The 13,425-nt window shown below is 34.1% G+C and overlaps 2 protein-coding genes across 2 annotated transcripts in view; one reads left to right on the top strand and one right to left on the bottom strand.

Annotated features, from left to right (window-relative positions):
• cd (peroxidasin homolog cardinal) overlaps positions 1–13,425 on the bottom strand; it is a 29,542-nt gene that overhangs the window by 6,819 nt on the left and 9,298 nt on the right. Inside the window, exons 4-13 of the mRNA XM_088230034.1 lie at positions 12,545–12,782; positions 8,750–8,961; positions 8,066–8,236; positions 7,820–7,990; positions 7,501–7,722; positions 6,765–6,962; positions 6,079–6,215; positions 5,063–5,230; positions 3,837–4,078; positions 3,129–3,298 (exon numbers count right to left, since the gene is read on the bottom strand). Coding sequence (XP_088086160.1) covers positions 3,129–3,298; positions 3,837–4,078; positions 5,063–5,230; positions 6,079–6,215; positions 6,765–6,962; positions 7,501–7,722; positions 7,820–7,990; positions 8,066–8,236; positions 8,750–8,961; positions 12,545–12,782 — 1,929 coding nt within the window. The remainder of the gene's footprint in view (positions 1–3,128; positions 3,299–3,836; positions 4,079–5,062; positions 5,231–6,078; positions 6,216–6,764; positions 6,963–7,500; positions 7,723–7,819; positions 7,991–8,065; positions 8,237–8,749; positions 8,962–12,544; positions 12,783–13,425) is intronic.
• The window catches only part of Uba5 (Ubiquitin-like activating enzyme 5), a 24,259-nt gene continuing 14,010 nt past the window's right edge, over positions 3,177–13,425 (top strand). The window contains exon 1 of the mRNA XM_088230038.1: positions 3,177–3,312. The gene's annotated coding sequence lies outside the window, so the exon portion shown is untranslated. The remainder of the gene's footprint in view (positions 3,313–13,425) is intronic.

Here is a 13,425-nt window from a genome sequence, read left to right as displayed (position 1 = left end):
TCACCTGTGACCCAGTGAGCAGGTTTCGTTGTGATCGACATCATCAGACTTATTGTTAACTAAATCTTATTTTTAATGATTTTATTTTGTTGATGAAACATACAGTGCAATTTTCATAATTTTAAAGGAAGTATACAAAATTAAAATTAATTCTGATATACCGGTAAAGTTTCCATATTTTATAACATGCTGAGATTAAACTAACTATAGTTCTTGTTTCATTCCCTTTCCACCCCTAATTGTGCAAAGGGCACTGCAATAATACACCAATCGCAGAGTATCTTGATCAATTTTGTAATTATTTTTTTATTAAAGGATAACCCGTTAAGCCTTTATTGTAGAGGCTTATCAGCAGTTAGGAAAGAAAGGACATGGAAAGAATTTACGATTTATACACCACAGCACACAGACCAATTGAGAAGAATCTTATTTGGATTTTTCCTTTTGCAACTGTCGAGAATCGAACCCGCGACCCACACCCACATTTGGCCGTCTTACCAACTGCGCCACGGCACCTGCCTATTACATGAAGGTAAGATGATCAGTCTTACGCTTAAGGTACCAGTCCAGGGACTATAAAATATTCTAGTATGAAAACACATTTTTTCAAATAAATATTTCATGTTAACACTGTCGGGAATCGAATCCGAGGCCTCTCGCATCGTAGGCAAACGCGTCGATCATTGAAATAAATTAAAAACACGCTCAAAGTCATTACAAAAAGAGTACTTAAAGTTATTTTTAAAACAGCATATTTATTACAACAACTTATGTTATTTACCAGTGAAAACAGGAGTAGATTACTCTTGCGTGGCTATGTCACAGGAGTCAACAAAGGAAGCGAGTTTTTTAAAACCTTTTAAAGCCAGTCAACAGACTTATGAAAGCCCTAATAGATTAGCATGAAAGATAATATAATACAATGAATTAACTTAACTGAATCAATTTAAATGATCTAGGCAGACCATCAAGTCATCTGAAGTCGGGAGTGATAACCGCTTGCTTCTTGAATGCTTAACTTTGCTGTAGGAACACATCGACCGACTTGATATATTACGTCGTATTTTTTGTCATAAAAAATAAATTGTATGATTACTTTGATCAATAACGGAAAAAATATTATTAAACAGTGTACCTTCATGTTTCTTTTTATATCTGTGTTTTAAATTATCTCGTCCTTTGATTAATGTAACTCAAGCACTAGTACTGTTTCAAAAAAGTATTTTAAAAGTTAATCATGATTTCAAGGTTTCATATTATTATTGGAATAATTAAAAATAATAATGATTAAAGTGTTATTTATTAATAATCATTAAAGTGTTGCGTTATAATAATCATGATCTTAATATTTTGAATTAAATGTAGCCAAAACAAAAAAAAAACGCAACTTGTTTATAATTTCAATGCAACTCTATCAACTGCATAGAAAAACTCAATATTTGTTAAAGGTTAAATTTTCGCAAGTAAATTTTAAAAACTTTACTAGTATTTAAAAATCTTATTGAGCCCATAACCATAAGATATTTTTATTTTTTTATTCAGAATACATACAGCATACATAATAATAAAAAAATCAACGATTTTCTAACATAAAAAACCAATTTAGTTTTCATAAATTATGCAAAAGATGTAAACATTAAATGTGACAAAAAAAATTAAATAAGAAACTCAAGTGAGAAAATAATAATTGTTACCATTTGCGTTTTCCACGGAGGTTATCATTGGTAATAAATAAAAATACCGAATGCACACTCCGAGCCATCCATGCACACACACATGAAGGCACATATAAAAATACACAAACATATACATTACATGCGGCACATATCTTCTTCGCAGTCTCAATCCTGGGGATTGGTTTGCAGCAAAGTCCTGCATCTCGTCCTCCATTGGCCTCTATTTTCTGCAGCCCTCTTCAGCTCGACATATGAGGCGCAGTTTAAATCTTCGCACACTTGCTCCAAAAATTCCCGTCGGGGGCGCCCTTTATAATTTGTCCCCTCAGCCATTCCCTCTATGATGTCGTGCAGGAAACCCTCATGGCGCATAATGTCGCCGATCCATCGGGCTCGCCTCTCTGAGATGGTTTTGATTAGGTTACCTACCTTCTTCGATTCTGTTGAGAACCTCGTCATTAGTGATGTGGTCTCTCCAGCAAATTCCTAATATTTTTCTGTAGCGCCACATCTCGAAGGCCTCTAGTTTTTTTTATCTCTTTCGGTAAGGCACCATGTCTCACAACCGTACATCAATATGATCCATACATATGTCTTGGCAAGTTGCTTGCGGAGTTTTAGATTGATATTATTTGACTCAAAAATCTTTGATTTTTTGTTAAACGAAAGCCTTGTTTGGTGTATGCGGCAGTCGACTTCTCTTTTTGTTATCCCATCCCAAGTGATCCTGCTTCCAAGGTACACAAAATCTTTCGCACATATACATAGCACAAACCACTCAAGATATACATTCAGCAACTATCCCAAATAATCAAATCTATGAAGAAATTTTCTGTATAAATGCAACGCGCAGTTAAAAATGTCTACATCCAATACTAAGTCCATTATATTTTTTTTCAAAATAATTATTATATATTTATAATAATTATGTTAATATTATCACTTTTTTTACAATTTTAAACAAGGGTCTATGAAATACTGTCAAGTAAAGGAAAAAATTAAGCATAAAAAATATCTTAAAATTTATACTTTTGAATTCCCGTGAAAACGGTCAATTGCATCGTTCCTAATACGTCACGATTCGGGTAATTTTTGAACTGTGTTTGAGACCGCTTAAATTTAAATAGAACATCGTCCCGAATCTTGACGTCACAATTATCAAGGCAAAAAATGTTGCGTTTTTGTAGGGACATGTTTCTTAATAATTTATTCTTTAAAGTTATGTATAAAAACATTTGTTCACAAAATCCATATTGATTTAGAACATACAATTAATTTTTCTAAACCAATTTCATATATTTTTGTCGGTATTCGTACTATGTAACATTTCTTAGTTTTAATTACATTACCCACATAGTTTTAATTTTGTTTTAAAGTAACATTTTTTTAAGCTAATGATCCTCGTTATCCAGTTTTTAGTTAGTTAAGTAAATTAAAAGAAAAAAACCTTACTTTTGGTGAAGGCTTGCGGTTGGTCGGGAGTTTCGTACCAGAAGCGGTCCGCCCTCTTGAGGCGCAGAAACTGGTCCGCAAGGAGGCACGTGACTGTAGCCCCCAGGACTCTGCCTTGGAGGGGCACCTCGCTCAGGGCTGCTGTGTACAGGTCCACGTCACCCACGCTCCTGCACATCAATTGGTAAGGGATTTTATAATATCTATGTACATACATACTTGTCAGCGGTTTGAACACACGTTTGGGTGAGATTCACCAGACTGAATTATTTCACCTACTAGGCAAAGCCTGAATAAATTATTATATTTCTTCTTGAACCAGTTGGAAAAATCAGCTATATTTTGAATTTCTCCAAACGTTTCATCCCCTTGAGAGTTTTAAGATTAACAGAAAAGTAAGGCAAAATGGTAAATGTTAGTTGCAGTATGTAAATGACAGGCCATAAGTCATGTATATTCTCAGACTTCCATATTTCCTCATTTAGAATGTTCTTCACCTCTGTTGTAAAATGTTAAAAAGGTGTTTTTACACTAAAATATTTCATAATCCCTGGACTGGCAATTGAAGCGTAAGACTGATCATCTTACCCTTATGTAACGAAAATGACCAATATACGCTGCGGTTGATGTAAACAGCACCATAGCAGTGGCCTATGCACTATTAGGTGCCGAAAAGGAATAATGATGATGATTGAGATAATTCTTTACTTAAATATGGTGGATATCCTCTGCAGCGAGTCCGCGTCCATGAGGCCTTGGAGGTCCTCGAAGGACTTAGGGACGGTGAGGCCGCAGTGTGCGCGCCAGGCGGGGTAGGGGGGCAGGCCGTGGTCGCGCCCCCGCTGGATGTTCAGGGACACGAGGTCCAGGCCGCACAGCGCGGGGGGCGTAGCCTTAGAAGGGCCGCTGTCACCTTCGGGCTGGTCACTTTTGAAGAGGTGGCTCGTTAACTGTGTGAAAATAAATTATGAATCACGAAATACAGAAATTGACTAATGTCGAAAAATATGGGTTAACTAGCGGACCCGTCAGACGTTGTCCTGCCCGAACGTTGGCTTGCCTGCTATTAGCTTGGCAAATGACTTTTCATTGATAAGCAAGTACCTAGGCCCTTGTTTGTGATTAAATTCCAAAACTAAAAATTGATAATATTCAAATAATTCATTTAAGTAGGTACCTATGTACATGTTTATGGTTGAATTCCAAAACATAAAATAAATCTTTTTTTCAAATATGGCATTCTCTTTGCAAACGTCAAACTCCGGTCGTCTCACCAACAAAGGGGTGTACTTATGTAGGAATACGATTTTTTTAAATGTATTGAATTTAATATTATTTTAGTGTTACCTAAAATTCAATAAAAAGAAATAAATGGGTAAAAATTATAAGGAATTTAAGGAAAGGAATCTGATTGAGATCCATAAAAAACAAATTCTGTTTGTAAACATTCAAAAACAAACTTTTTTTATACCCAAAAAAACAACATCTTTTTATTTTTTTTGTAAATGCATTCTCCTTGGATGCAATCCTAGTAGATCGATGAATAAAACATTTATGCTTCTTACTTTGAAAAAAATATAAGATCGAAGATTTTAATATCTACGAACAAGCCCAGCGCAAAGATCTATATTTCTCTGAAAACCGCACGTGAATCGGTTAAGCCGTTTAGGAGGAGTACGGTGACATCACACGTACAGAGGAATTATATATAAAGATAAAACAACATATTAATAGTTTTTTTTTTAAATACCTACATAGGCCCCAATACAATGGGAAGAATCTTTTACACTTGTTTGACAAAAATCGACTTTAAAAGTAAAAAAAAAAAATGTGTAAAAAAAAACAACAGAAGTTTGAGTGAAACGTAACTGAAAGAATATGGATATCTTAATAATTTATCTTATATGTACACTTATAAAGGTGAGTTTCATTACCTCTGGCGTGAAGAATGGGTCCACCTTCTGCATGTCCGTCTGCATGGCTCCCCTGATGGCGTCATCCACCCCCCCCACAGAGTAGAGTGAGTAAGGGTTGAACAGCATCTTGTGAAGGTGTACGTACTCCGGGGAGCTGCTGTGGCTGTTCGCCACCTTCATCAGGGTCTGCGAGACATTCAACACCTGAATTAGTTTCTTAAACATTGATGTCAGTCATGCTGACAAATACTGGGTAAATAAAATTAAAAAATTTAGTGTTTTTTTATGTTCGTACAAAGTAAAGGCTTCGTATTATTTTGACGCCATTACATAAATTTTTATATACACATTAACAAAAAAACGGGTAATACGAGATTTTGGATTCGATTCTTGAGATGGTTGACATATAATATTTATTTAAAAAATAATTTTTACACTGCAATATTTCATGGTCCCAGACTGCTCATCTCACATTAATGTAACAAAAATGATTAAGATACGCTGCAGTTGGAGTACCAATGAAGTGCCATATGCACCATTAGGTGTGGAAAGAGAATAATGAATTAATTTTTTTTTTTAAATCCCCCTTTTTAATTTTTTCTTGTGACGTCACGGAAAATCTTCAATTAGATAGAATGAAAAATATGAGACTATTTTAGTCTATTTTATTTAGCCAAAGCATAAAAAAATGTTATCTATTTTGACGCCACTGAGATTTTTAACTGATAAGATTAGAAAGACTTAGGAGATTAGTAAGACAAATGCCTCAGAAGAGCCTTAATCCAAGTTTCTTCCCGCTGTCCTGGAAGGCCGTCGATGATGATCTTTCAGCTTTATTATAAAGGACGCGGGAGGAGGCGATAATGCAGGCTAACTATAAAATCTCATAGGAATCTGTTCTGTTTTTCTAGTATAAACAAACGGGCGTTTATGATTAGCACTGTCATTTTTGATATCTACGTGTGTGTGAACTATTTTATTGTTTTTTATGTTTAAAAACAATCTTATTATCTTATTATGATGATAAAAAATACCGGTAGAAGAGTATGAGCAAATCGAAAGGCTGCAGCAGCAAAATGATTGGCAATATTTGGTTCAAGCGTCGAGTTGTATCCGTAGTAATATCCTTCTTCTTTAGGCGAGAGTTCTAACTTTCTCGTCAATTCTTCTCCTGGAAAGAAAATTTTAAAAAAATTGAAATTTTAAACAATTACATTTAAGTTACGTATTTTATATTTTTTTACACAGCACATAGTTTACTCTGAGGTTGGGTCCTGCAACGGTAGCTTAAACGTCGGAACATGTCCAAGCCACATGGGATCGTTCAAAAAAGACCATACGGCATACATAAGATTAAAATAATATGTCGTATCGACAAAATGAAAACACTTGATAGTTTTTTTTTATTGAGTAAAATCATCACATTTATCTTTATGGAAAAAAATACGAAAATATTTTAATTTACATTACTCACTTTGGTACCAATTTACATGGCCTGCCGGTGTTTAAAAAAACACACATATGTAATGACACTTAATTTTATGAAATAATTAACTAATTTATTTGAATTCGCAACTTTGTATTACGGTGGCAACAACAAAGGAGCTTTGAATAATGAAGTCTTACATTTGAATTATAAAAAAAGCTCACATAATACATATAAAAATAATCAGCATGGTATAAAAAAGGTACGAAAAAAATATATATGAAGCGTGCTTACCAAAGAGTACTGGCAAGAACTCGTTGTACGTAATGTGCTGCATCTGTGCCCCAACTATCCTCCTGCTCTCTTGGTACAGCACCTCGTCCTCCCAGTGGGGGTTGACCCTCCTCAGGGTTCGCGCCAACCTGTTGTGCTGTCGCGCCCACAGCAAGTGCATGGTCGTCAGGTGAAGATTCTCGTTGGCTCTGATATCACCTACCAACAATTATATCAATTTTATCGGCAATTTTGGCCTATCAAGAACTAATTAAGTAACGTTAATGTTACGAATAAAACGCATCTTTTCAGCTTTGACCATTTTTTTTCGCAAGAAAAAAAAATAGAAATCCCACCCGAAAAATCAAATATCTGCGTCATTTATACCAATCTGACAAGAGGCAATCATATTCTACATGGTTATTTTTAATATGGAAAAACTTAAATAAAGGAAATAATTTTTTTGGCTTTCTGGTTTTGGAAAATAAAATGAAAATTAACTCCTCCTCTGTTTAGTAATCAGAAAACTGAAAAATAATAGTTTTCTTGACTGTTTTGCATTAACATACATCCAAACAATAAAATTAAAATAATAACGGCATTTTGCTCATTGAAAACTAAAACATGAAAATTGAAATGACAGTTGATAGCGTTTAAATTTTTAAAATTATTTTCCTCGGCAGGTTATCAAGAGCAACTAACAATTTTTTAATTTTTTTTGAAAAAATAAATTAATATTCGAGCAATCGATTCTTACCTGACAAAAAGCAGTATTTTCCTTGGCTATTCAAAGCTTTCTCATTACAACCGTCATTGACGTCTTTAGATGCTGGAAGTAACTCTCTTCCATCTTCTGTCATCATCATCACAAGTTCTCCCCCTTTGAATGCACGCAGTGAGTTAGCCAGCTCCTCATAAGGTCCGTATACAGTTGAGCCGTCTATGAAGGCAGACGCTTGATTCAACTGCTCTCTAGGACCTAAAATGTCATAAAAAAGCAAAAAAGCAAAGCTGTTTAAATCTTAATTTTCAATAGAACAAATAAGTAAAACTTTACAATTACAAAAAAAAAATACCCAAGAAACACGATGGAGCAGGAGCTGACCTTACAAATTCCATACACGTTATATTGTATTTGTGATAATTAGGGTCTCCTGGACCTATAGGAACTGGGAAGCATTCTGGATGAGCAATAAGTCCTGATGTATAATATGCTTGGCAACACGATATTGAAGAACCATTTGCTCCTAAAAAAGAAACAACAAATAATTCAAAGTGGTAAGGTGTAATTTACCAGTTGGCTACTGGAAACTTTCTAATACCTTGGCTCAGAGCAGTGGCAGTAATGTCATGATCCAAGAATTGACCCCATACTGCAAGTACGACGGTAAAGTCTGGATCCGATCGGTACACTGGTCTGTGAACCTGGATGCTCACTTGCCGAGCTGATGGAAGGGGACTGCCATTGTGAGAGACTCTTGGACTTGATACACCTTTAAAACATGTTTTACATTTTAATCAAAATATTAGAAAATCCTGTAAGTCAACAGAACTGTATTTACTCGTATAAGGTGTCCAAATAAAACTATTTACTGTCTTGTTTGTTGTGCGAAAGCGTTTTTTTTATTTATTTTCATTTCATATCATTTATTCATTCAAGAAAAGCATCAATATTTTTTCAGACATTTATAATTTACGTTAATACAAAGCTTTAGAAAAATTTGTATTTAGTTATCAATCAGTAAAAACGCAAGGTACTATCTAGCACCTTACCCTTCGGTAAAATAAATAAAATGACGTCGGCGTCGCGTCGGTCTTGTCACGAAAAACCTGGGTTGTGAATTTGAAAATCTAATAAAGTTGCGAGAGCTAAAAAGCTAGAAATAGTATGAAGCAATAATATAAAAAATGCGCAAAAACACTTACAGCATCAGTGCGCAGTGGATAAATTTGTGGTTTCCCCTACGGATTATGATATTTTTAATGAGAACTTAGAATGTGCATACCATCTGCATAATCTGGCGGGAGAGCTCTTCTGAATGGGGTGAAGGAAACTCCCCAATCGGAGGGGTGTTCCAGGTTATTACAGGTTCCATTAACCGCTCTGTATTTGTTTCTCGTGCAAGAGGTGATTGGAGGCTCTTTGCATACTGGAAGACTCCAGGGGGCATCTATTGTGGGGCCTCTTCCTATACACCAGTTAGCCTCATATGTTTTGCTGTAACAATATAATATCTGGGTTGTTATTCTGAACCACGCACGCGTTTTTCTCTTGTATTTTATATGTAAATACACGAGATGATACGGTCGCGAGAACGTTTGGAATACCAGCCCTGGTAAGTAAGTTTAAATTTTATTTTTAGTAACGAATACGCATATTGTTGTGTAAGAATAAGTCGAGATAACGAGATAAATTGTGACAGGGTATGTACGTGTACAGTTGTTCATTTAAAGTATAAGATTTTAACACAATCCTATCGAGGCTAACATTTCATTCAATGCTATCTGTGATAATATAATCTTATATTGCGGTTTAATATACCGTTTTGTGGTTAATTGTAGAGGTGTCAGAACACTATGCTTTTTGGTGAAAGTTTAATTTAATATACAGTAAAACAACATGGTATAACGTATAACATAATGTACCACTTTCAGGTTATATCGAAGTATGTGCAAAGGAAACATTCATTATTTTTCAGTATTCGTAAGACGATTCATAATACGGAGTAAAAAATAGCGTATTTTTTTTTTAAATACAGTTTAAAAATTCACGCATATTTCCGATCTTCATTAAGTGATTCTTCAATAAATTATTATGAAAATAAAACTTTGTTATCAGTGTTACACAATTTTATTCTTTTACAAGAACACAACTATAGTTTCGGGAGAGCACTCCTCCCGTCGACGGGTTGTTTCCCAAAACTGAGTTTTATATCACCCGTCGATGAGAGGAGTGCTCTCCCGAAACTATAGTTGTGTTCTTGTAAAATAATAAAAATGTGTAACGCTGATAACAAAGTTTTATTTTCATAATAATTTATAATGAAGTGTTACGAAGTGAATGCCGATTCAATTAAAAAAGATTCTTCAATAAATCAGCAAATCACTATGCGAATTCGGACAGACTGCGGTTGTTCTCGTGGTAAATGTAATGGCTACTGTTCCGAGTGATTTATTTCGATGTTTTTAAAAATATTATTTTGTGTATAATAAAATATAATATGTCTGTGTCTGCGCGGATGAAGAATAAAATTCTGTAAGTGAAATAAAAACATAATAAACATAAAAAAGTCATCGAGTGCGCTTGGTTTTGTTATCCGTAGCTCTACGTCGTTCACCATGAGAAAGACACTCAAAATCCTTAACTGAATATGCATCACAAATATGGAGCCCTATGTACAATGCGCAGTTATCACGCATTGAACGTATTTAAAAGAATTTCGTCAAGTACATGTGTTTGAGGTTAAAACTTGAGTTTAAATCCGATCAATATATTCAGATATGTAAAAAACATCACCCATTTATTACATCTGCAAAAAACGTCGTGAAATAGCTGATATAATTGATCAATTAAAAATTGTATCTGGTTCAACTGACTGTCCTGAACTACTATGCAAACTATATTAACGTTCCTTCCAAAGTTTTAGGGAATAACCTTTTTCTTCATTTTCTTCTTGTTTAATCTAATTTATTTATTTATTTATACATTTTATCATAAATACAATGTTATGTTCACTTTGCCCAGCTAACAAGGGTACATACCTCGTTCCAAGCTAGGCAATTACATTTTAATACATGATAATGGTTTACAAGTTAATTATAGGCAAAGTTCATATTTTTGGCGAAATTTTAATAAATCTAATGTAATAAAAATATCATTAAACATACATTTATTTACGAATAATCATAATGACGTGCGGCGTTTGCTTTCGAGATAATTCGTGATGTTTTTTCTATTTTTTTGGATTTCCATTAGATTACTATTAATTTTATGTTCCAGAATATTTTTTAATTTTTACTGTGACGCTACTTGTGAATACCTATAATTGGCTTATTTGTAATTTGTTTCGTTTTATAAATAAGAAATATAATATAGCTGTTGATTATCCGAATAAAGAATAAAAAAATAAATAAAAATAATCCTGGATGAGTATTATTGACTTGATAGTTACTCTCAAAAATCAATATGGTAATCTAGAAAAATGAAATCGAGTGGAGAAAAGTCCACCTCGTAGTGTAGTAGTTGGCGCTTTCGCCTACTATGCTTGAGGTCCCGGGTCGATTCCCGGGAAGGTCAACATGAAATATTGACTACACTGCAATATTTCATGTTTCAGGACTGGCACCTAGAGGGTAAGGATGATCCTTTACCTTCCTATAATAAATGATCGAGATAGACTACATTTGATTTAACGATGCAGTGCCTTGTGCACCACCAGGTATGGCTAAATGTTTCATGATGATGAAAGTATCCGGTTACGCTGACATTTTTCATCTCTCCTCTACTAAATATAAAAGATTTCTCAGGGGCGTTGATGGTACGCCTGTCTAGTTATACGACTCGAGGTATGTCAGTAAATGAGTTCATTATTATATTTTATACTTTCAACAATCTTTTTATAACATTAATTTTTCTAATTTATTTAATAAATTGTCTATGTTTTTATGAATGTATGTATGTGTATGCGCATGGGTGTATGTACGTGTGTGTGTATGTACATGTGTATATATGTGTATATTTATATATACATGTGTGTATATATGTGTATGTCTGTATGTATATGAATCAAAATGTGTATCCGAATAAGTTTATATTTTGTTTGTCTGTGCTCTATATTAATTTGTTAAGTATTATAATATATTAAAATGTAATTGCCTAGCTTGGAACGGGGTATGTACCCTTGTTAGCTGGGCAAAGTGAATATGGAATTGTATTTTGATAAAGAGTGTGAATAAATAAATAAATAAATAAAATAAAATAAAATATTCTTTGAATAAATGTATACCAACATTTTTTTGTATATTTTTTTGCAATTTCTTAATTTCGAATATTTCTAAATTGTTTAAATTATTCAATTTTATTACTAAGTATTTATTTGTTTTATTTTGAGAAAACGGCAGCGTTACAAAAAAAAACAGAAATGTTAAATAATAATTTTATATAGCATTTATAATTTATTTGTATGCATATTACATTAAATTATAATATATTTGTATGCATATTACATTTTTTTCCAGACATAGGGAATTTTACGTTAGGGATTTTACCAAAATAATTTAAAGTAAACTGAAAAAATAGGTATGGTTTGCATACTTGCATTGAATTGGATACATACGAGTACATATATTTTTTGGTGAGTAAAATATAATTATGTTATGGAATACGTTACCTTACAAAAATATTAGAAAATTAAACAACAATATATGTTAAAATATATTTAACAAAATATATAAAACTAAACTTTACGATTTTCAAAGGAGGTTCTAGCAGTGCGCCATGCATTTATATTTAAGCAAAATAAGCCAACACTGGCAAAGACTTGATTAAAAAAGTGTAGCATTCTCGGGATCAGCGTTCTGATTATTTCTCGTACTAGATGTCTCAATGTAAAATAGTTGGTTCAATCTTGTTGCGCGTTGAGGGACTCGAAAGTAAATCCAGGTATGCATGATCATAACTTAATTAATTGATAACTTATATCATTAGGGTGAAATCGATTTTTTCCAAATAAATTACATTAACAAAAAAGGTAATATTATGTACCTATTAGGTGCGAACGAAATTCTGTTGGAATCCTTACTTTTTGACGAAGAACTTGGTGGCATAGTCCTTGGCGTAGCCGGCGGCCGCCATGGGGCCCGCGGGGGGCGCAGCTGCCATGGCGCGCTGGGCGCGGTGCGCGGCCGAGCGCGGGGAAAGTCCCCCCGCAGTCGCGGCCTCGTACCGGAGCCGGGCCTGCAGGGCGCGGGCCCCCTCGACCCCCGCCGCCGCCAGTTCGTCGGACATGGGGGCGCTGCTCCAGTTGCTGGAGGGGCCGTCTAAAATTCATACAATTAAATACCTTTTCACCCATGGTTAACTAACAGCCTATTTATCTTTTTAGGAGTAGAATTACATTAATACGTCAATAAACCTGGGTGGGAGACACTCGGCACATTTTTAAACGCTCACTACTTATAGAATTGATAATGCCGCCATTCCCTCCCATTCAGTAGCTGGAGTAAGAATACTGAAGTATCGATAGCTTGATTTGTTTTAGTAGTGCCTTGCGCGCGGGCTGAGATAGGTGGGTTTAAAGTGCGTTCGGGTGCCTTACACCCGAGTTTATAGTTTGTGTAACATTTTCGGGCACATACCATACGGAAAGATATCCCTAAATCTATGAAAAAAAAATCTATGCTGTGCCTAAAATTTTGATTATATTTCAATTGTATGTAAAGTATATTCTTTATGAAAAATTACGTTTTTATTTGAATATCAGTTTATTTCGATTTTTGAAAATTGTTTTTCGAAGAAAGTTTTTTTTTCTTTTTCACATAGTTTCACAATTATTTGAATACATGTCTAATGGAAAATAAATAGCAGTATTTAAAAAATATATATTCTCATAATAAAATGTATATTGTAGTTTATCCATGCAAGAAAAAAATATATAGAAATATAATATTGACGCTGCGCCGG

The sequence above is a fragment of the Micrasema longulum genome, unplaced genomic scaffold (genome assembly GCF_059751315.1).
Source record: "Micrasema longulum isolate JH-2025_06_02 unplaced genomic scaffold, ASM5975131v1 h1tg000725l, whole genome shotgun sequence".
NCBI lineage: Eukaryota > Metazoa > Arthropoda > Insecta > Trichoptera > Brachycentridae > Micrasema > Micrasema longulum.
The sequence above is the reverse complement of the archived record's forward strand: the minus strand, read 5'-3'. Positions and strand labels throughout refer to the sequence as shown.